Source organism: Danio aesculapii, chromosome 23 (assembly GCF_903798145.1).
Source record: "Danio aesculapii chromosome 23, fDanAes4.1, whole genome shotgun sequence".
Lineage (NCBI taxonomy): Eukaryota > Metazoa > Chordata > Actinopteri > Cypriniformes > Danionidae > Danio > Danio aesculapii.
The window spans coordinates 13541359-13566875 of record NC_079457.1 but is presented as its reverse complement, the minus strand read 5'-3'; the positions used below and the strand labels follow the sequence as shown (position 1 = coordinate 13566875).

Genomic DNA, 25517 nt, shown 5'->3' with positions numbered 1-25517 from the left:
AACAGCTTTTATTTCAGACAAACAGCAACAAATAAATAAGACTTTCTCTAGAAGAAAAAAAATTAACACTACCGGTCAAAATTTTGGGGTTGTTGTTTTTTTCTGTTCAAGGCAGAATTTATTAAAATTAAAAATGTTAAATACTTTTTATTTATTAAATATTCATTTATTACTTATTGTATGTATTTTTAAATTAGATTATCAGTCCAGTCATTATTGCTTTTATTATTATTACCATTAAAAATAATAACAATAATAATAATAATAATAATAATAATAATAATAATAATAATAATAATAATAATAATAATAATTTAATATTGTGATTTCTGAAGGATTATGTGACTCTGAAGGCTGGAGTAATGAAGCTGAAAACTGATATATTTTTTAAAGTGCTTACTAGGTTAATTAGGTTAACTAGACAGGTTAGGGTAATTAGGCAAGTATGATGGTTTGTTCTGTAGACTAAAAAAAAAAAAAAATATATATATATATATATATATATATATATAGCTTAAAGGGGCTAATAATATTAACCTTAAATTGGTTTTCTAAAAATTAAAAACTGCTTTTTTTTCTTGCTAAAATAAAACAAATAAGACTTTCTCCAGAAGAAAAAATATTATCAGACATACTGTGAAAATTTCCTTGCTCTGTTAAACATCATTAGGGAAATATTGAAAAAATATTTTTTAAAAATCAATAATTCTAATAATTCTGACTTCAGCTGTATATAATAATAGTTATATACATATAAATTGTGTGTGTATATATGAAAGCAGATATATTAAGTAAATAAAATGATATTTGATATATTTAGGGGTATATTTATGCATATTACGGTTGGTGAACTCGCAACTAAAACATAATTATGCAAAGCAATTATAAAAGCAACATCATTATAAAAAGACACTGATATTAAAAGAACTCATTTATTAAGCCTAATGATCACAATAAACACTTGTTGAATGCAGTAATGGAGTTCATTAGCTCAACTGTAGACAGTTTGCGGTTGCCAGGCAACATGGCAGATGAATAAAGCTTCTCATGTGCTGCTCGGTCACAGGTTTTGTCCTCCGCTCTGCACACTCATTTATTTATTTCTCCCCTGTGTTTCTCCTCAGCGCACCTGTACAAGTGTTTCGCCATGCGGGACAGCTGCGGGATGTGTCTGAAAGCAGACCCACGCTTTGACTGCGGCTGGTGTGTTCAGGAGAAGAAGTGCTCGCTCAGACAGGAATGTGCTCCTCCAGAGAGCAGCTGGATGAACCCCAGCGCAGGAAACAGTCGCTGCGCTCACCCTAAAATCAACAAGGTAACACCCGCTCCCGCTCTGACACAGACCAGTTATCACATTCACTATTTACAAGACTGTGAAACACACACACACATACACACACTTTTATCTTGTGTGAGCTTTTAACAGGTGTTGTTTTTGCAGAGCCGGGTTTCTTTGTGTCCTGTGTTCAGAAAAGTGTCAAAGTTTTCTGTATGTATGTGTGGTTCTTTTGAATGGAATTGTTTACATGTATAGGTTTTGATTATTGTTTGTTTTTTTGGGTATCATCAGTATGAATGACCCTTAAGGGTTTTTGTTGTTGTTTTTTCTTTGTTTTTTTCTTTTATGCATCAGTATTTGGTTATATAAAATAATGATTGAACTTAAAGGGACCACCACATTAGTGATTTATGATCACAAAATAATGGCCACAAAAAAAAAAAACTATAATGAACAACAATAAATGATAAATTGCAAGCAAAAAAAAGTATGTATATATATATATATATATATGTGTATATGTGTGTATATATATATATATATATATGTGTATATGTGTGTATATATATATATATATATATATATATATATATATATATATATATATATATATATAGATAGATAGATAGATAGATAGATAGATAGATAGATAGATAGATAGATAGATAGATAGATATATACATAATCATATATAATCAAATATAATCATATATACATACATATATAAATATACTGTACATAAATATATGTGTATGTATGCAAGTATGTTTATATATGTATATATATATATATATATATATATATATATATATATATATATACATACATACATACATACATATATATATATATATATATATATATATATATATATATATATATATATATATATATATATATATATATATATATATATATATATATATACATACATATAAAAACATACTTGCATACATACACATATATTTATGTATTTATTTATTTATTTATTAATGTATTTTGAATTAATTTTTGACATTTTTTATAAACTAAACACTTGTTGTTGTTATTAATAATATTAATATTACACAACAAATAGCAAGTTTTTACATATGGTTTTGAGTAAACTTATGCTTATCAATACAAAATGCAATAAATGCAGTATTATTGTGAAATATTGTAATAATAAAAAGTTCAATTAATTCTTTAATTCAATATTCAATTCTGAATTTTCATGATTATTACTTTAGGTTTTCGTGTTGCATGGTCTTCAGAAATTATTGTTATAATTTATACTATAATAATTATAATAATAATAATAATCATCATCATCATCACAATCACCTCAAAAAATACCATTGCACATAGAATAAATATTAAATAATTAATTTATTAATTTGTTTGTTTGTTTGTTTTAATTTTTAGAACTACAGACTGTTTTAATGTTCATAAGTTTAAAAGTTTCTTAGTGTAAACCACATTTTTGAGTTTATTTTTATTTATTTAAGCATTCTTAATAAGCTTGTAAAAATACTTTGTTTATGTCTCAACTATGTAAAGCTTAACATTTTAACCCTAATATTTCTTTAAAATGATAAGTGTGCGCTGTGTCCAGTTTAACGCCATACATGCTACACACATTGCTTATCAGTTTATTTGAAGTGATTTTCATGTGGTTTATCCCTCGTCATAAAATATATATTCCATCCAAACATTTGTGTTTACATCCTGCATGCTAACCATTCTCATTTTCCATAACACTGACACACTTACATGAAAAAAAAAAAACAACAACAACAGACAAACAAAAAACAATAAACCTCCATCTTGCGTTTTTCAGTGGCCCTGCCAAACAAATCTCTGGCTGTGCTTTTATTGCCGTGCAGCGGTGGATTGATGCTAATATACTGCGGTGTGCCAGTGCTGGCAGCTGGCAGTCGCAGAGACAGCGGCGGCGCTCAGTAAGATTAGCCCCTGATACTGGGTAATTGCCAGTGGCACAGTTGCTAATCCGTTAGCTCATGCCTGTCTCTCTGCTTACTTATCGCTATATAACCAGAGCTGAAAAGCTTGAATGAAGAAGAAGCGGAAAAGGAAGAGGTGCAGACAAAGAAAGGGAGCGACGTATGCTTGTATTCTGTTTGCATGGATTCAGTGGCATGCTAGCTTTCCCTGTAAAAACATATGCTGGGCCTCACAATTCCTTCATGTTGTCCCAACACAAATTGTTTAAGTTAGCTTAATCGTTTTGACAAATTTAAGTAGATTGACCACAAAGCAAATAAGTTGTCCTCAAAAAACCATAACAACTGTGTTGTTTCAACTTATTTTAAATAAGTAGTTCGAACGAGCAGCAAAAGTCATTTTTTGAGTGTTGCATGAGCATGTTTAAGCAGCTTTTGACTAGTTTTTCTCTTCTATGTAGTCCTCAGATTAGATTAGATGCTATTTGGACACAAGACGCTACTATATGCAACCAAATATAATATTGTTCTCATTCTTGTGTACTCCAAATATACAGTTGAAGTCAGAATTATTAGCCCCCTGTTTATTTTTTCCCTAATTTCTGTTTAAGGGAGAGATGATTTTTTCAACACATTTCTAAACATAAGTTTTAATAACTCATCTCTAATAACTGATTTATTGTCTTTGCCATGATGACAGTAAATAATATTTGACTAGATGTTTTTCAAGACCCTTCAATACAGCTTAACGTGACATTTAAAGGCTTAACTACACTGAAAAAAATTATTCAAAGATGATTTTTTTACGTTAAGTGGTTGCAAACAATTTATTTGGGCTGAATTTAAACAAACAAATTAAGTTGAACATTGCTCAATTTAATTTGTTTGTTTAAATTCTCTACAAATAAATAGTTTGCAACAGTTTTGCATGCAACACTTTTTTTCAGTGTAGGTTAGTTATTGTATAACGATGGTTTGTTCTGTAGACTATCGAAAAAAATAGCTTAAAGGGGCTAATAATTTTGACCTTAAAATGGTTTTCTAAAAATTTAAAACTGCTTTTATCCTAGCCAAAATAAAACAAATAAGACTTTCTCCTGAAGAAAAAAATATTATCAGACTTATTGTGAAAAATTTCCTTGCTCTGTTAAACATCATTTGGGAAATATTAAAAAAAGAAAAACAAATTCAAAGGGGGGCTAATAATTCTGACTTCACCTGTATATTCAGGGTTCCCACTTTCTATGATGACTTCCACCATCTAAAAATGAAAAAATAATAATGCTGTCGTGTTTATAGATTAATGATATAAAATTACGTAAAATAATATGGTTAAAAACTAACAATATTAAAATGTTTTAGCTTGAATATCATTTTGCATGACTTTAATAGACACCATGAGAACAACAATGGATATTTTACCTTAAATTTTGAAAAAAAGTCAGAGGTACTTACTTTTTCATGGCTGCAAAGGGATTCTTCTTCTCAAAGCTGTTTTACAAACTTATATCTAGTTTGTAAGTATATATTTACAAACTATATTTAGTTTTTTCTGTCATCTGCATTTTAACAATGTCTTTGAAGTGGTCATTTTGAAGCCAAAGCTCCTAAAGTTTATATTAACCTAGCATATATCTTGTTCTTTCAGGATAACTGCTGAGACTAATAACACAGACTCATTCGGGTACTTTGAATCATAGGCCGTCAATTAATTGTCCTTATAATATAAATATGTAATATATCTGAATCTCCAGGATTTTGCAATCCTGCGGTTGTTGAATTTTAACAATTATTTTTTTACAAAAACTCAAGAAAATGTCACATTTTTTTTAAATTGCCGCAGATTTCCCATATATTTTAGACAGTCAGCACACTCTACAAATTCAAGCCAAGACACAGAGCAACATAAGAAAATATGAAAAGAAATGCCTCGAAGTTTGCCTCAAATCTTGCAAAAACTCATCATATTATTATGTTAGTCATAGAAAATTTGATAGTTTTTTTACGCAAAATCCTGAAGGGACTGATATATAATGTAATATACCTATATGGACAACGAGTCTGATCTTAATTGATAAAAAAAATACAAAACAAAACAAGAATAAATATGAAACATTTTAATAGCTTTTTTCTTCTCTTTCCATTCATTTTAAAATCATATTTATTTCATTTCATATTTAATTTTTATTTTACAAGGCAAATCCAATTAGAACCACTCTCATAAGGCATCCTCTAAAAGATGTAAAACAATATCAATTGTACTGTATTGGCCTAGCATGTTAGCCTTTGTTACATGCCCGTATCTTGTTCTTTTTTTTAGATAACAACCGTGAGTAATAACACATACTCATCCGGGTACTACCAATCATAGACCATCAATAAATTGTACTTATAATATAATTATGTAATATGTCAGAACTTCCAGGATTATGCGATTCCTTGGTCACTGAATTTAACAAAAAAATCAAGCAAATGTCACAATTTTTTTTAAAGTGCAGCAGATTTCCCATATATTTTAGACAGTCGGGACACTGTTCAAATTCCTGCCAAAACATGAAGTGACATCTGCATAGTTTTACACTGACAAAATTAATAAAGAATTAAGTTGTGTACATTTATGTATATATTTTACAGTAAAACAATAAAAGAATTGCGTCAAAAATTGCCTCAAATTTTGCAAAAATTCATCATATTATTATTTTAGTCACAAAAAATCTGATTGTTTTTTACGCAAAATCCTGGAGGGACTGATATATAATGTAATATACCTTTATGGACACAAAGTCTGATTTTAAGTGATACAAAAAATACAGTGAAATATGAATCATTTGTATAGGTTTTTTTATGTTTCACTTCATTATAAAAATCGTATTTATTTCATTGCATATTTCATTTTTATTTTACAAGACAAATCCAATTAGAACCACTCATATAAGGCATTCTCTAAAAGATGTAAACAATATCACTCTACTAATTGTGTTGTACGTAAATCATCTAAACATTTGCTTATTATTCAATAAATGTACACTGTAAAACCCAACAGTCAGCTTTATCAAATGAAATGAGTGTAGTTAACTCAAAATTGACTGAAAGTTAATTCTACTCATTTGAAAAGAGTTTGAACTTAGTGTTGAAGGTAATGAGTCAATTAAATACCTCATTACTTCAACTTAAATGGAGTAAGTTCACAGTACTCATATAGATTAGTTTTTTTAACTCAGTGATTTGTTGCAATCGGTTTCCTTAAATGGTTTGAGTTGCCTTAACATATTGGGGTTTACAGTTCTCAATTGATTAGTTGTTGCGTTTATTAAGTTTTACTATGCTCAGATTGCTTTGTTTACTCAAATGGAGTAAGTTCACAGTACTCATTAGGATTAGGTTTTGGGTTTAAATGGTTTGTTGCAATCGGTTTCCCCAAATGGTTTGAGTTACCTTAACTTTTTGGGTTTTAAAGTGTATAGAATAAATGTGCTAAATAATACACAGATTTCCCAAATTCCATTTGTGCCTATTTTTCAATTTAGATTCAGTCCCAAAATCTAAAATAAAGGGAGAAACATAAAGGAAGATTTAAGATTTTGTTATATAAATCAATAATGAGGCAACATATGGTTGTTTTCTGTTCTCATGGAATCAGCGGCAGAGAACAGTCGTACGATAGCGTCACTTGACCACATTTGAGTTTTTATTGACTGGTTTTTCTCTCTGCTGTAGTCCTCAGATTAGATGCCATCAAATGTTGTATTTTTTTTTTCTAGCATGTCTTGTGACATCTAGCATCACTGGATTTAATTTAAGATTTGCAGGGGACAAAAATAATACAGTCAATGATAGAAGTACACTTAATGCACGTAATGTGTTCAAATCTCCTAAACTCTGCGAAACAGTAACAGGAGGCTGCGCTTTCATCATAGACTCGTTTTTTGGACATTTGCGCTACGGCTCTGATGTTATTAGAGAGACTAGTGAGCGGGGTCCAAAATAAACACTCGCCAAATGTGAGCAAAATTGCCTTTGGTGAGTAAATAAAAAGGGAGTTGGTCGCCAGTTGGCCCAGTATTAGGCACTGTGGCAATAAATGGTTTAAATCTAATTGCGAGAAATTATAATTTGAGAGTTAGCATTGCAAATCAAACCTCCAACTAAATGATAATGCCTCATGTTGGTGTGAAAACATCAGTATTAAGTATGTTAATTCTATTCTTTTTTATTCTTTGTTGTTTTTATTACGTATATTTTCTTTTTCTTTTATTCTTGTTTATGTAAAGCACTTTAAATTACCATTGTGTAAAAAATGTGCTATATAAATACACTTGCCTATTACTGTTTATATATGAAAACCTACTATAGTAATTTCTAAGATATACTGTAGGGTTTTTTAAACCATTCTGTAGTAAAGTACTAGAAATAATCTGTTGTGGTATTTTTTTAGTTGCTATGGTAACACAAGAACTAAAGTATAAACAAATGACCTAATACTGGAGGTTTATACTACTGTAGGTTGTATTATTTTACAGTGCACCACAGTTTCTGTAGCAAAAACAAAAGTATACTATAGTATTCATTACAGTTTATTAGTTCACTGTTGTAATACTACAGCAGACCTGTTAATTTTATGACCCACGGGCCACATGCGGCCCTCTGGACTTCTTGCTCATGAAGAATTTATTTAATTTAAATTCAAGAGCAAACAGGGCCTTGCAATGCACAGGTCTGAGATTACGAGTCAACAAAAGGGGACTTTAACATATAGCATCTTTTGCACGCTCAGTTTTGTTATTTCAAATGGAGATTCGCCTGTTGAGCGTGCAAATAGGAAGGGATGTACATGTGGTATGTCACACTCAAGTTTTCCAGGCACAGCAAGTTGAAAAAATTGAAACATTTCAGAGTGCCGCAAGCGACCACGAGTCATGTGACAAGAACCAACCAGGCAGCTTCATGCTTTGTATGGAATCAAAAATTATGGAATGAAGGAAGGAAGGAAGGAAGGAAGGAAGGAAGGAAGGAAGGAAGGAAGGAAGGAAGGAAGGAAGGAAGGAAGGAAGGAAGGATGGAAGGGAACCAGCGAGTGAGCGAGCGAGCGAGCGAAAGAAAGTTAATTATATTGGTCTGGCCCTCTAAACCCTCCCCAGAGTATAATGTGGTCCCTTGGAAAAATTAATTGCCCACCCCTGTACTACAGTATGCTGCAGAATTCATTAACAAAGAGTTGTAAATACTATAATACATACAGTAGGCCTATAGTACAATTTACTATAGTATATTTCAGGAACACTGTAGTGTTTACTATTAATTTTGTAATTGTTTTTGTATTGTTTGCTTTCAATTATTTTAATTAAGTCACTTGATTATTGAAAATATATTTTTTCATTAAAATTAAAAATATATATTTGTAATTAATTGTTTATTTGATTTGATTTAGTGTGCTATTGACTGCTTTATTATTTTTTAAATAATGAATTATTTAAGCAGTTTTATGTCAAAAATACTTCAGTTAGTATTTTTAGAGCATTTTAACTTTTTATTAAATTTTTTTATTGAACTTGAATGCTTTACTTTCGCTTCACTTTAGTTAATACAGTAAATTGTTTTCATACTTCTAGTTAGGTATCAATGTCAAGCACACAAAACTATCATTTATTATCATCTTAAAGAGCATTAAAGGGAAAGTTCATCCCAAAATGAAGACCTATATGTATTTTTATATCTTTCTATTCAACACAAAATTAATTTTGAAGAGTATTGGAAACATTAGTAGCCACTGACATTCATAGCAGGAAGAAAAAGTGTACTATGGAAGTCGGCGGCTACCAGTTTCAGCTGATGAGAAATGAGAAAGATTTGAAAAGTGAAGGAACACATTTTAATTAGAATAGTCTTTTATTGTCACTGTACACATATACATTATATATGCATGTGCGATGAGATTAAGTGCATCTCACTACTCAGTGCAAACAAGTAAATATATTCTTACAATACAAATAAACACTAAACAACAAGTTACAGTAAAAATAACTGTAGACGATAAATAATAGTGTAGGGGATAAGAGGGGTATGGTGAGGTGAAGTAAACAGTTCTGATGTAGAATGAGAGATATATATGTTATGAAGCGGACAGGAGACAGAGGTAAGGAAACGTTAGGGTGTTTATTAAATGACAACAAGGAGCACATGAAGGATAGCCAGGAGGATCAGGAATGATGTTGGGGTCTTTTCCTCCGTGGCTGGGTAACAGGAATACACGAGGATGGACAGCACACACCAGATACAGCTGACAGAGGATGACACAGACTTGGAAGGACTGGAAGACAGGACGATTCGGGAGGACCAGGAAGACTAGGAGGAATACAAAGAGAACAGGTAAGTAAGTCGTTTGTTTTAGCTGAGGATGACTACGCTGAGTGGTCGCTCAGTTGTCCGCTTTCGTCGAGACGAGCCCGGACAATGAGCGACTGGAGTGCTGTGCTTTTATCTGGTGCTCGTGAATGTGATGCAGCTGTGTGCTCATTAGAAGTCAGGTGATGGTGATCTTCGTGAGTGGGGGTCGTGAGAGCCTGACCAATCCATGACAGTACCCCCCTCCCCAGGGCCCGCTCCTGAGGGCCGACACCTCCGACGCCGTGGTGGTCTCCCTCTGCCTCTAGGCGCTGGGAACTCAGGGTGGCTCTCATGAAACTCCACCATGAGACTAGGATCGAGAATATCAGCTCTGGGAACCCATGTCCTTTCTTCGGGGCCGTACCCTTCCCAGTCCACCAGGTACTCCAACTGGCCACCACGACGTCGGGAACGCAAGATCTCCTTCACTGCGTAGACGGCTCCTTCTTCTAGGAGCAGTGGAGGAGGGGGTTCCTCTTCGTGGTCAGGCTCTGTGGAGGGAAGAACAGGATCGTGATAGGGTTTCAGGAGTGATACGTGGAATGTAGGGTGAATACGGTAGTGAGAGGGTAATTGTAGTTTGTAGGTGACGGGGTTAACCTGTTCCACGATGGTGAAGGGACCAACAAATCGGGGACTTAACTTGCGAGAGGGCAGTCGCATGCGTATGTCCCGGGTGGATAGCCACACCTTTTGTCCGGGTGTGTATCTGGGTTCTTCAGACCTTCTCCTATCGGCGGTTACCTTGCTTCGACGGACTGCCCTCTGCAGATGTTGATGAGCCTCGTCCCAGACTCTCTCGCTCTCCCGGAACCAGTGATCCACTGCGGGGACATCAGATGGTTCGCCATCCCAGGGAAAGAGCGGTGGTTGGAAGCCCAGGACGCACTGGAATGGCGTGAGTCCGGTGGAGGGTTGCCGCAGTGAATTTTGGGCATATTCTGCCCAGCCCAAATACTGGCTCCAGGAGTTCTGGTGACCACTGCAGAAGGTCCTCAGGAACCGTCCCACCTCCTGAATCTTCCTCTCTGTCTGCCCGTTGGTTTGGGGATGATATCCAGAAGAGAGGCTGACGGCCACACCTAGGAGCTTGAAGAAGGCTTTCCATAGACGTGAGATGAACTGTGGACCTCTGTCCGACACAATATCTTCTGGAATACCAAATGACCTGAAGACTTGATTAAAGATATTGTCGGCAGTTTCAAAGGCTGTGGGAAGACCTTTCAGAGGGATTAGTTTGACAAACTTTGAGAATCTATCTACTATGACTAGAATACAGGTATTACCTTCTGACGAAGGGAGGTCAGTGATAAAGTCCACTCCTAGGTGTGACCAGGGACGGTTCGGAATCGGCAAGGGATGGAGCTTTCCAGCGGGTAGATGACGTGGGCTCTTGGATTGGGCACAGTCCTTACAGCCCTGAACATATTGCCTCACATCCCTTGCCATGTTTGGCCACCAGAATCGTTGGGATACTAGCGAGAGAGTATTGTTGATCCCTGGATGTCCAGTGCCTAGCGAGGTATGTAAGGAGGGGATCAGATCTACCCGGTGTTCAGGTGGTATGAACTGCCGATGAGGAGGGCATCCCGGCGGAGCAGGGGCTTCCGGAGTGGCAACGACTGGAGGAGCGTTCCAGGTGATCGGACAAATGGAGATGTGTTCGGGAAGAATCTTCGTTGGGAGTTCTTCATGATCGTGATGCTCGTGTAAACGAGAGAGAGCGTCTGCTCTTAGATTCTTGGGTCCTGGACGATAGGAAATGGAGAAATCAAAACGTGAGAAGAAAAGTGACCATCTGGCTTGACGTGGACATAGTCTCTTGGCCTCTTTGATGTATTGGAGGTTTTTGTGATCTGTGATCACCTGGAACGGATGTTTGGCTCCCTCCAACCAGTGACGCCACTCCTCCAAGGCTAGCTTGATTGCTAGAAGCTCCCTGTCTCCTATGCTGTAATTCTGCTCCGCCGGGCTCAACTTCCGAGAGAAATAGGCACAGGGATGCAGTCGGGGCGGTGTATCATGATGTTGAGATAATACTGCCCCGACGCCGGTGGTGGATGCGTCCACTTCCACCACGAAAGGAAGATTTGGGTCAGGATGAGTCAGGAGTGGGGCCCTTGTGAACTCCTTCTTAAGAAGGCGGAAGGCTGCGGCTGCTTCTTTGGTCCACTCCAGTCCTTTGGGTTTACCCTTGAGGAGATTAGTGAGAGGTGATGTAATCCTGCTGTAGTCCTTGATAAACCGTCTATAAAAGTTAGCAAACCCAAGAAACCTCTGGAGCTCCTTAATGGAAGTGGGTTCTGACCAGGATAGAACAGCCTCAATTTTCTTCCCATCCATACGTATACCGGTTTGGTCAATGATGTATCCCAAGAAATGAATCGACTTCTGGTGGAATGAGCATTTCTCCGCTTTGAGGTAGAGGTGATGTTCTCTCAATGTGTGTAGGACCTCCGCAACGTGTTGGCGATGTTCGGCCTCACTCCGGGAGTAAATGAGGATGTCATCTATGTACACTATTACACAGTGGTGAAGAAACTCCCGGAGGACTTCATGAATGAAGTTTTGGAATACGGAGGGGGCGTTGACCAGACCGTAAGGCATGACCTCATATTCATAGTGGCCAGTAGGGGTCACGAATGCTGTCTTCCATTGGTCCCCCTCACGTATTCTTATCAGATTATACGCGCTGCGGAGGTCCAATTTAGTGAAGACTTTAGCTTCTCGGAGCTGTTCCAAAGCGGCTGGTACCAGAGGAAGGGGATATCGGTATTTTACTGTACCGTTATTTAGGACCCTGTAGTCGATGCATGGACGCAGCCCTCCGTCCTTCTTGGCCACAAAGAAGAAGCTTGAGGCGGCTGGTGATTTTGAGTGACGTATGTACCCCTGACTCAGAGCTTCCCTTATGTAATCTTCCATTGCCTGATTCTCTGGAAGCGAGAGCGGGTAGATCCTACCTCTTGGCAACTGGGCATCTGGAACTAGGTCGATCGCGCAGTCCCATGGCCGATGCGGCGGTAGCTGGGAAGCTCTCTTGGGGCAGAAGACATCATGAAAGGAGCTGTACTCCTTAGGAATGTGGATAGACTGCTTCTCAGGAGGGCTCTCGACCGATGTTGCAAACAAAGAAATGGGGTTCCGACCTTGAAGAGGGAGATTTGGAAAACAGGCAGGTGTACATCCAGATCCCCATTTCTTTATCTCTCCTGTGCCCCAAGAGATGATGGGATCGTGCTTCACCAGCCACGGGCGCCCTAGAATGATGTCCATATTTGCACCCTCCAGAACCAGAAATTGAATCCTCTCTTGATGTAACAACCCCACTTGAAGAAGGATGTCTTCGCATTGTCGATGGATACGGGTCGAAGATCGAGTGCACTGGGTTATCGGTTGTATCTGGTATATATGCGAGGACGCCTCAGTACGGAGGTGGAGTTGACGACAGAGGGATTGGGAGATGAAGTTCCCTGCTGACCCGGAGTCGATGAGGGCTGTGACAAGGAGAGAAATAGAGGCAGTAGTTATTTGTACGGTGGTAGTAAGTGGTTTACATTGTTCAATATTCGTACTGAATACACTCACTGAAGTCCGAATGGGACGAAGGGGACACTCCATACGGGTGTGTCCACTGACACCGCAGTATAGACACAGACCCCGGGTCAGCCTCCTCTGTCGTTCCGCTGATGTCAGTCTTCCAGACTCTATTATCATGGGTTCTGGTTCTGGAGAGGCTGTTGACTCAGGCGATTGGAGGAGTGCAGACGAGGGGGTGATGGTGTCCTGTTGATAGGAACGGAGACGATCGGAACATCGGAGAGAATGTTGGATGAATCTCTCCAGACCCATTGTATCATCTAATGTGGCCAGTTGGATTCGGAGAGTGGGTTCCAAGCCGAGCCGGTACGTGGTCAACAACGATCTCTCATTCCATCCACTTGCAGCTGCTAGAGTGCGAAACCGGAGAGCATATTCCTGTGTAGATAGAGTACCTTGCTTTAGATGATACAGCTGCTCTCCAGCGGCTACTTCCCCATCAGAACGTCCAAACACCTCTTTGAAATACTCCGTGAAGGTAGTGATGGAATTCATGACCGGCCCGGCTTGGTTCCAGATCGTCTCAGCCCATTTAAGTGCAGGTCCAGAGAGTAGAGATACGATGTAGGCGATCTTCGACTTATCTGTGGGATATAGAGAAGGTTGCATTTCGAATATGAGGGAACATTGTAACAGAAAACCATTGCACTCCCCCGCTCCGCCTGAGTAGGGCGCTGGTCGGGCCATGGGACTGGAAGGAAGGGCCGAAGAAGAAACTGTGGAGGCGGAAGTGCTCGGTGCTGGTGGTGCGTTGGAAAGTGGAGCTGGTGGCTGTAGAATCCGCTTCAACTGGTCCACCAGCTCTTGAAGGTGATCGGGGGTGCTCATGTTGTCGTCGTTATGGGTCCGGGCTTCTGTTATGAAGCGGACAGGAGACAGAGGTAAGGAAACGTTAGGGTGTTTATTAAATGACAACAAGGAGCACATGAAGGATAGCCAGGAGGATCAGGAATGATGTTGGGGTCTTTTCCTCCGTGGCTGGGTAACAGGAATACACGAGGATGGACAGCACACACCAGATACAGCTGACAGAGGATGACACAGACTTGGAAGGACTGGAAGACAGGACGATTCGGGAGGACCAGGAAGACTAGGAGGAATACAAAGAGAACAGGTAAGTAAGTCGTTTGTTTTAGCTGAGGATGACTACGCTGAGTGGTCGCTCAGTTGTCCGCTTTCGTCGAGACGAGCCCGGACAATGAGCGACTGGAGTGCTGTGCTTTTATCTGGTGCTCGTGAATGTGATGCAGCTGTGTGCTCATTAGAAGTCAGGTGATGGTGATCTTCGTGAGTGGGGGTCGTGAGAGCCTGACCAATCCATGACAATATACAAGATGTAATGTGTAAATGTTAGAATTACTGGTGAATTATCATTTTAAAATTCCATGTAGTATCTTTACACAAGTGAATTTATGCTATGCCTAGATTTTTAAAATCCCTTTTTTAGTAGTTTATACATTTCTACCACACTCATTCCCTCGTTCACATCAGAGCCGCGTGACTTAATATATTAGCCGGTGGATAAGCTGCTAATTTCATTTGGAATAAAGTATTTAAACTGGGATTTTCTGTCTCTCTCTTCATCGAGACCCCTGGGTATGAGGCGTAATTGAATTTGCTTTATGTCTGTCTTACTGTCTGCATTTTTGTGTCTCTGATGAAGCCGTCTGCTGACCTCAAAGTTGTGTTTTTTTTTCTTTCTTAAGGCCAAAGAGGTGTATAATACTTTGAGAGAGCCTGCCGTTAGCATTGCTGTACATCTGATACACTTTCTGTCATGCTGGCTGAACAAAAAATCATGAAAGTAACTCTTCTTAAAGTGCTCCTTAGGTCTTGTTTTTTTCCCGAAAAGCACCTATTCTGCATCAATATCACATTAGCTTTCTTAGAATGTAGATTTTCTCCATTTCTAATTACACCAGAGGAATGTGCACCTAACCGAGGGCAACGTTAAGGTTTCTCATGCTTTTCTTCTTCTGGAATTTTCTCTTTCTGCAGTTAAGCTTTGACACTGAAATACACTACCTGACAAAAGTCTCGTGGTCGATCCCTGTTGTAAGAGAAACAAATAACAACTTGACTTCTTGTTGATCATTTGGAAAAGTGGCAGAAGATAGATTTTTCAGATGAATCATCTGTTGAACTGGATCCCAATCATCACTAATGCTGCACAAAACTTATTTGGAACCCCCATGGACCCAAGATTCTCACAGAAATCAGTCAAGTTTGGTGAAGGAAAAAATGATGGTTTGGGGTTACATTGAGTATGAGGCGTGCGAGAGATCTTCAGAGTGGATGGCAACATCAACAACCTGAGGTATCAAGACATTTGTGCTGCCCATTACATTACAAACCACAGGAGAGGGAAAATTCTTCAGCAGGATAGCGCTCCTTCTCATAATTCAGCCTCCACATTCAAGTTCCTGAAAGGAAAGAAAGTGCTCCAGGATTGGCCAGCCCAGTCACCAGACTTAAACATTATTGAGCATGTCTGGGGTAAGATGGAGGAGGCATTGAAGATGAATCCAAAGAATCTTGATCAACTATGGGAGTCCTGCAAGGGCGCTTTCTTTGCTATTCCAGATGACTTTATTAATTAAATGTTAAAATAAGTGTAATCTAGAGGCCTTTGCCTTTCATATTAGCCACTTCTGATACCAAGTGATCAACTAGAAGTCAAGTTATTATTTGCTGTTCCTAAAACTTGGATAGGCGACAAGACTTTTGTCAGGTAGTCTAAGTAAAATATATGTTGTTCTGCCTTGTTTTGCAGAAATGCTAGATAGAAATAATGTCTCTGATTGGATGATTCACTTTGCTTTCTTCTCATGTAGATAACAAAAGAAAATAGTCTTAAGCTTCGCATTCCTTTAGCGAGACCAGCTTCTGCCGCCACCCATCCAAGTCCACCCCTGATTGGACACCATCAAGCTACATGTAAAACAAGCCCTCTGAAACCAATTACAGACCACTTTTCCCCCTCCTCGTTTCGTTATGCTGTATTCTTTATTGGCATCGCTCTGTACAAAAAAGCCAATTTTTGACTCTATGGTCTATACGAGGCTCCGAGATTGGCTTAGGGGGAGAGGGATTTGAGAACATATGCTACAAACTAGCAATATTGGATGGGAAAATAGAGGAAAAAAAGAAGCAAATTAGGGCCCCGGCAAAGCTACATAACTGAAGCGACAGATATGGCAGAACTTTGATGCGTTTTTCCCATTCTTCAGCAGATTGGCGGAGGCTCTATAAATAGGAGGTTTTCTGGGTGAAATCCCATGTGAAGCTGTTGTACCCGTAAGCAAAGACACTTAACCTCAATTACATCAGGAAGCATGCAACCGTAGATGTGCGGGGAGGGGGTGCCAGGCGGAATGTGTTGCTGAGAGCTGAGTAGCGCAAGTGGATGTTTCTACTAGTCGAATCTGACTGTAATTTGTCACCAAATGGGTTTTTTTTGGAAGATTGAGGTGCTATATTGATGAAAGACTGAAGAGCAGACAGACAGGAGACAAACGCAACATCAGGAAAACATTGTGTCTTACATTCCGTGCAGGTGGTCTGTGGGCGGATGGGATCTGGAAGACGGGGGTCTTCAGACGCCCCAATCTGCCCCTATTCTTTTCACCCGCCGTCCTCCCACTCTCTCTCTATTGTCGTCCTCCCACCCATTGGCGGCGGGTGAGGGGTGGTGATGGGGGGTGGTGGTGTATAAGCGACACACAAACAGTAATAATCTCGCCACTGGAAATCGGCAGGAGGCTTGGTGCATTCTACTGCACTTTAATCCCAGTAATTGCATATATTTTATTTTTGAAATGTATCGTTACCCAGAGCTGATAATGAAGGGAGATTTACTTAACTGTGTATAATTTAACAAGGTCCTGGGGGAGAGCGTGTGTGTGTATATTAGTGTTCTCCCACTCATGTTGAGAGATATTATTTTTATCTATCATTTCGCTCTAAGGCTGATTTAATTAGAAACGTATAAATTGTTTTTTTTTTCTTTTTGAGTATAATAAAAGACATCTAATGTAGGTTAATTTTGGTGTAATCCCGAGCGACCGCCTTCAGTTCAAATTCTGCAAATTTTCAGGTCAGGATTGGAGTCGTTTTTGCAGTACTGTATGTGCTTAATCTGTACAGTTTACATTTACCATACAGTGCAGTCTGATACATACAGTGAATCCTGAAAGTATTCATAGCACTTCACTTTTTCTAAACATTTTTGTTACAACCTTATTACAAAATGGATTCAATTCATTTATTATTATTTATTAGTTTGATGAGACTAAAATTGAACTCTTTGGAGTGAATGCCTGGCGTTATGTTTGGAGAAAACCAGGCATTGCTTATCACCAGGCTAATACCATCCCTGCGGTGAAGTATGGTGGTTCACTACAACTCTGTGAATGTCCTTGAGTGGCCCAGCCAGAGCCCAGACTTAAATCCTATTGAACATCTCTGGAGAGATCTGAAAATGGCTGTACACCGTCGCTTCCCCTCCAACCTGATAGAGCTTGAGAGGTACAGAAAAGAGGAATTGGCAAAAATTCCCAAAGACAGGTGTGCCAAGCTTCTGGCATCATATTGCAAAAAGTCTTGAGGCTGTAATTGCTGCCAAAGGTGCATCAACAAAGTATTGAGCAAAGGCTGTGAATACTTGCGTACATGTAATTTTTCAGGTTTTTTATTTTTAATAAATTTGCAACAATTTCAACAAATCTTTTTTTTTCACATTGTCATTATGGGCTATTGTGTGTAGAATTTTGAAGAAATAAATGAATTTAATCCATTTTGGAATAAGGCTGTAACATAGACGACCTGCTTCATTCCGGACGTCTTTCTGGGATGTAACTGTAAACCTCAATGGCTACTGTGTATATAACATAATGATATAGCCACCGACAATGTGCAAGCTATTCTACGCAAACTATAATGACTTTCACCTTGATATTTTAGTGCGGATGTATACCTGACCAGTGAGCCATCTGACAAAAAAGTGCCTGTCTGAATCAAATCAGCAGGATGCCCTTCTGGATCTTTTACTTACTTCGAATACACCACTGACTACATTTACATGGACATCTGTAATCTAGTTATTTGCCTTTATAGACAATAAGATAAGTAAGGTGTTTACAGGAAGTGCTTTTATGTAAGAGTTTCCTGTAATTTTGGGTGACTTTAACTGCAGTTCGGCAGTTTCACTATCACTCATGAATATTTCATTCATGCCCCCGTGACAAACTGGGATATTAGACGCAAATAAGTAGTAAGGACTGCATGGTGAGAGTGTAATGGATTTTAATAACGCACGCTAAATGAAAAGAAAAACTTCCGCATTTCGCGATGTGTGTGTGTGTGTGCAAAGTCCTTTACTGACAGCCGCGTGTTTGGATCTTTTCGGAAAATAAGGCGAAAAGTCCGGTAATAGTTTGATTGCAGTGTTTACTTCAATAATGCCACTATGCATACTCCAAGTCTTAATTTCATTTCTGTTTAGTTCAGTTTTGAGTTTAGTCGGATTAAGGTAATCAAAAATCGCTGTTTGGAGCTTATATAGGCCTACAAGTCAAAATTCATGTTTAACTAAATAAACAGTAAGCACAAGTACATCTTATTGAACATAATTTTTTTTTATTTATTGTAATTTTGCGATGTGTATATATATATATATATATATATATATATATATATATATATATATATATATATATATATATATATATATATATATATACTGTACAGTTGACTGTACATACTTTGAAAATTTCCTTCCTCTGTTAAACATCATTTGGAAAATATTTAAAAAAGAAAAAAAAAATCAAAGGGGGCTAATAATTCTGACTTCAACTGTGTATATGTATATATATGTATATATATATGTATATATATGTATACATATATATATATATATATATATATATATATATATATATATATATATATATATATATATATATATATATATATATATAAAAATATATATAAATATGTTAAAAAAAAATTCCAATACCATGCAGCCCTAGTTCATATGTGTTCATTTCTTTTAGTTTTATAGTGAATTCCTCTGCATGCCATTTCAATCCAAATATCAACTTCCTGTGAGATTTGGCTAATTCAGTTCACATGAATGGGAGCAAATCTTGAGGCACTGTCATAAATGAAATCAGATACTTAATGCAGATCTTCTCATTTCACACTTGTTGAATGCACAGTTTGGTATGCATTTTCATCATATGTGTCCCTCAAGGATCAATTCTAGGCCCCCAGCCATTGTGGCAGTGATGCAGCCGATGCCCATCTCCAGGTTGCCGTGGAGACCTTGTGATCATGGGAGCAGGCGTACAGAGTACCTGTAATTACCTCATGATGGCTGTTACGGGGCACCGTCCTGCTGTTACCACTGCACATCATTCACCATATTTGTTTTGTCATGCCACACCTGTCCTCGTTACGGAGAATAATCCGGCTAAATAAATCACATTATCCCACTGCCTTGCGCCATGCGGCTCTGAAGCGTGGATCCGAGAGCCTGGGTAATAAGTTTCAATTAGAGGATGGATGGAGGGGGGGTTGGAGGGAGGTGTTTCGCCAAGCCCAGCATTAGGGGCTTCTGCTCCCCTGCACCGAGGGGTGATTTGTCTCCATTAAAATGCAAGCCGCCTGAGTTTGTGTTAGAACTATGAGACTGTAAGGAGCTACAGGGTTCAATCCCAAGACCTATACACTGACCAGAGGTCCATTATATGATTTGGATATCAGAAATTCCATACTTTTCCTTTTTCATTTATCTTTTTTTTCTTTCTTTCCCCAACATGGCAAAAATTACCAAAAATAATATGTATGGTTTGTGGTTGTATTATTGTATAGTCTGATAAATCATCTCCAGTTGAACAAATGTCTCTAATTTTTCCTCATTTTCAGCTGTTTCCAGAGACTGGACCCCGGCAAGGTGGAACCAGACTCACCATCACTGGAGAAAACCTCGGTCTACAGTTGGAAGACATTAAAACGGGTGTTCGACTGGGAAAAGTACCCTGCAATCCTATCGAAGAGGAATATGTTAGTGCGGAAAGGTGTGTAAAACATTTTTTTCATATATATCCCTAGATCTGATTCAGAATAATGGAATATTTAACATTTGAAAGAAAACCTGTAATATAAATTCAGTCTAATGAATTGTGCTGCTATTTAACAACATCCTATGGATGGCTGGATGAAGATGGGAAGATCTTTATACAGTGTATGCTAATGTAAAGACTGCAAGTCTGTCTCTCATAGTCTTGTTTAAATGCACATTTTAATCTGAATTGTATGAAAAATGTTCTTATTTCACATTTGTTGAATGTACAGATTGGTAGGCAACATTATTGCTCACACACACAAAAAATAACTCATTGGATAAACTCAATGTAATTGAGGGCAGGATTCCCATCCAATAAATTTGTTTAGCACCAACTAACAAAACTATTTTTACAATTAAATGCAATTGAGTTGGTCCAACATGATTTCGTCACATAAAAGTTGAAATACATTTGTATTTAGATTTAACTTAAACTCAAAGGTCTGATAATATCATGTACGTCTGTTATGTGTTGAACATTTCAAAGTCTCTTAGTTTTTTTTAAGTTATCCTAAATGAACAAAAAGAGCCATTTTTAAGAATATTTCATGAGTTACATATACCGTTAATGAGACTGATCTCACACTAATTTTAGGACGGTTATTGCTCACTGAGCAAAGCAACAAACTGTACTTTTGCTAATTAAGCTGCCAACACCCAAAGCATGGGAGCTTCTGCAAGGTGGTAATCTCAAAACCCAAAGCATTACATGACAATCATCTAAATCTTCAAATTAAAGTGAAGATTAAACTCTAAGAAGTCCTTTTATTAACTTAAAAACCTAAGATTAATTTCATTGTCAACATTTCACTCTCTTAAATCAATTCCACGCAAAGCATGCTGGACTACGAATCCCCTAACTAGGTATCTGGACCAACACAATTCCTTCATATTGTCCCAACATAAAACGCTTAAGTTAACTTAATGGTTTACTGTATATACTTTTTGGTGAACGGAACATAAATAAAGAAGCCAAAGAAATTAGATGAATAGTGTTGTTTCAGCTCATTTTAAACAGGTAGCTTGAACAAACAGCAGTAATCTTTTTTTGAGTGCGCATAAGAGTGACTCAATGCTTTGTTCTAGGCCCCAGCATTTGTGGCAGTGATGGAGTACTTGTTTTACAGCATGCTAATTGTTCAGTTGATATTACCTACTTTAAAAATAAAACAAAAACTGTAAATGCCGGTGCATTGACCTGCATTGTCCATAGACCTTCTGTAGTCTTCCATATTAATCTTGACAAGATTTTAAATGGTTGTGAGGTGTAGATTTTAATGGAAGTCAACAACATGTTGCCAGACAAGAACTCCAGTTTTAAAAAATGTTTATACAACGCTTGCTGTTATAAGTCTATTCCTCACACTCTCGTTTTCATCTGTGTAAAACTCAATACGGTGTTCAGCCTGACTAAGGTCTATAGCACATTTTTCACTGTATGATCTATCAAACCCAAAGAATAAAATGCATTCGTAAAATATTGTTAGTTCAGGTCACTGATTCTTTTTTCAGTTGTCAATAAATGGTCTAGTGTTTCCATTTTTATGCATCTAAATCAAGAATCCTTCCAGTGCAGAAAAAAAAAATGTCTGGGCGGGCTAATAAATCAGAAACAGATTAATTATTGTAATATTATTTACTTGTGCTGTAACATATAAATCCATCTACTCACCTTCCTCCCCCTGAGGCCTTAGGTGACTTAGCAGTGTTGTAAATCACAAACCCTAAGGAGGATTGTGATGTTTCTCTCTTCTGCAGGATTGTGTGCCTGCTGAATGATGCCACAGGATACCGTGTGCAGGAAGCCCAAGTGGAGGTTTGCGTGAGAGACTGTGTGGCCGACTACAGAGCCCTCTCACCCAGGGCTTTCACGTTTGTGGTGAGCATCTAAGAGTCCGGAGACACTAAATCCTACATATTAATTCAGATTTTGCTGTCTTTTTGCTGTGTTTTTATCTTATTTTCAGTATAATATTGTTAGATTAGCGTATTATTATTATTATTATTATTATTACTTGAGAAGCAAAATGACGAGATTTTAAGCATTTAATTTTTTGAAAAGTTACAGAAACAAATACACAAACATCAAACTTAGTCAATCACATGTTAAAATCACACATAAAATGGATGGTTTTGGAACATTTAATGGCAACAAAAAAAAACTCCACATGAAAAATCTCAAAAAACATTACATTTAAAGGGATTGTTCAACCAAAAAGGAGAATGTAGCTTTTTCCAAACTAGTTTTTGTTGTTGTTGTTGGTCTTTTGAACACAAAAAAGATCTTATAAAGAATGTTGGAAACCATCCCATGTAATCATTGACTTCTATAGTATTTGTTTTTCTTATTATAGATGTCAATGGCTACAGGTTTCCAGTGTTTTTTCAATATGTCGTCTTTTGTGTTCAACAGTTGAAATGAACTCAAACAGGTTTGGAACAAGTGAATAACGTTTAAACGATGACAGAATTTTCATTTATGAGTAAAGTATGCCTTTAAAGTGTGTTTTACATATGTGATTTAAACATACAATATAAAGCACAAGTGTCAAATGAGCGGAATTTTAATCTTAAACCAGATTAATATATATGGAAGTAGAGAAAGAAATGAATTTTCTTTTTGCTTTAGGTTTATTTTTCAAGCAATGCTTTCTTCAATATTTCATTTTTCTACTTTAGACGCCATATTTCGCCCGTGTCCAGCCTGCTCAGGGACCCCTTTCAGGAGGAACAAGAATCACAATCGAAGGAAACCATCTGAACGCTGGCAGCTCTGTTGTGGTCAACATTGGACGTCACCCATGCCACTTTAAAAAGTGAGTGTTTCTCTTCTATTTTGTGCCAAACTTCCACCACAACTTCAACCAGGATAAATTAATGACTTAATAATGGAATAACGCTTCAGAAATTGCTTAATGGAAATGACAAGATATGCATGCATTTAGAAAATGTGCGTAAAAACTGAGTAAAAATAATAATAATAATAATTCATTTTATTTATAAATGTTGCCTTTCTGGACACCCAAGGTCACCTTACAACAAACATGCCAAAAACAAGTAATAAAGCATTATTGTGTGAGTGGGACTTATGACTTACAGTTGCAATCAGAATTATTAAACCCCCAGAATTATTCGCCTCCCTTTTTATTTTTTCCCCAATTTCTGTTTAACGGATAGAAGATTTTTTCAACACGTTTCTAAAATAATAGTTTTAAAAACTCATTTCTAATAACTGATTTATTTTGTCTTTGCCATGATGACAGTAAATATTATTTTACTAGATATTTTTCAAGACACTTCTGTACAGCTTAAAGTGACATTTAAAGGCGTAACTAGGTTAATTAGGGTAACTAGGCAGATTAGAGTAATTAGTCAAGTCATTGTATAAGGATGGTTTGTTCTGTAGACTATCGAAAAAAAATTGCTTAAAGGGGCTAATAATTTTGACCTTAAAATGGCTTTTAAAAATTTAAAAACTGCTTTTATTCTAGCTGAAATAAAACAAATAAGACTTTCCCCAGAAGAAAAAATATTATCAGACATACTGTGAAAATTTCCTTGCTCTGATAAACATCATTTTTAGAAAAGAAAAAAATTTCAAAGGGGGTTGAATATTTCTGATTGCAACTGTACATAAGTGCATTTATTTTAATTGATGCTTCAATAACAAACATACAAAAAAGTAAATAATAATAAATATACCAAGAATACATCACTTTTCTTGTTTTTAACCAATAAGATATTTAATAAATGCATCAATTTTAATTAAAGCTGTGAAAAAGAAGGCTGCGAATTGGCAAATTTTTGTTTGTGTATAAAATATTTTCTATACAAAATAAAGAAGTTAATAATGTAGTTCTCAGGTATATTGGTTTTTCATTTATAGTAACAAATAATGTCTTATAATCGAATGGGACTGGAAGAAACAATGTAATTATGTACATAACTACAATGCAAACCCTAGTCATGTGATTTTGTTTTACCAGATCATATTATGATAAAAATAGGTGCAATGGGATCAAACCAGTGAACTGACCACATTATAAAATACACTCACCGACCGGTGAGTGTATGTGTAATGTTGTTTTGGCCATTCTAAAATGCCTCAGCCAATGTCCATCTTCAAAATAGTTCAGTATTGTTACATCCATAACAAAGAGACCCAAAAAGCCACCACACATCTTTCTCTTTTAAGGCACAGGTCATTTATTATATAAGAAAAAAGTCCCACAGTGGCTTCTCTTCCAACAACAACTGACATTTTTATTTTTAATATATTTGGCGCCAATTTATCAGGAAGAGACAATTAAGTTCTCTTTCAATTATTGAATAGAAACAATTCTTTATTGGCAAAAATGTTTTATACAGTATTTTAGTTTGTGCATAATCTAATTCACTTTGGATGGAAACGGCTAACGTCAAATGCTTCTGACTAGAAATAAACCTCCACCTCATTTGACTGATCTAAAAGTGAACCCATCCCGTGACCAGTCTAATAACAAAGCAAAAGCCCCAAAATATGAGGAGAGGAAAAATATCTGTTTGTCTCTTTGGCTGCCCTTCTGTCTGTCTCATTACCGTTTTATCTCTCCATCTGTCCGGCTTTCCTTCTAACTTGTGTTTCTGTCCGTCATAAAGTTGCTGTTTGTTTATTTGACTGTTTTATATGCTCCGTAGGCGCCGTGCCAGTCGGTTTGATGGTTAGCCTGTTGGCTGTTTTGGTGTAGCATTTGCCAGCGTAGAGTCTCCGCTTGCTTGTTAATGCAGTCCTTTTCCTTTCGCTCTCTCTGCTTATTCGTCTGCCAAGTTGTCTTTATCTGTATCCCTGCAAAAAAAGAAAAGAAAAAAAAGCTGTCTTCCGGCATCTCACCTTAGCACGTCCACCTGTCAGTCCGTCAGTCAATACACCCAGATCTATTCTTTTTTTAAACTCTTCAGTGTGTATCTACAGCATAAAGAGACACTTTGAAGGCAGGAACATCAGCCGCGTTATGGCACAGGCGGTCCCGGTCGATTGTGCGCTTCCGTTGGCGGACAGGGACAGTGAATGAGTGTTCCTGCCGTCCGCCTGTCTATCTGTAGCACCAGACCGCTCTGCATTGCAGCGGAGAATGAAAACATTGTCTCGCTGCCAAGTCTTCGACATGAGAGAGCGAAAGAATGAGGATTACCGCGGTTCTCTCTG

The 25517-nt window shown here is 37.3% G+C and overlaps 1 protein-coding gene across 1 annotated transcript in view; it reads left to right on the top strand.

Annotated features, from left to right (window-relative positions):
• The window catches only part of plxna1a (plexin A1a), a 454670-nt gene that overhangs the window by 340016 nt on the left and 89137 nt on the right, over window positions 1–25517 (top strand). Inside the window, exons 12-15 of the mRNA XM_056449070.1 lie at window positions 1125–1315; window positions 20134–20285; window positions 22091–22211; window positions 23012–23148. Coding sequence (XP_056305045.1) covers window positions 1125–1315; window positions 20134–20285; window positions 22091–22211; window positions 23012–23148 — 601 coding nt within the window. The remainder of the gene's footprint in view (window positions 1–1124; window positions 1316–20133; window positions 20286–22090; window positions 22212–23011; window positions 23149–25517) is intronic.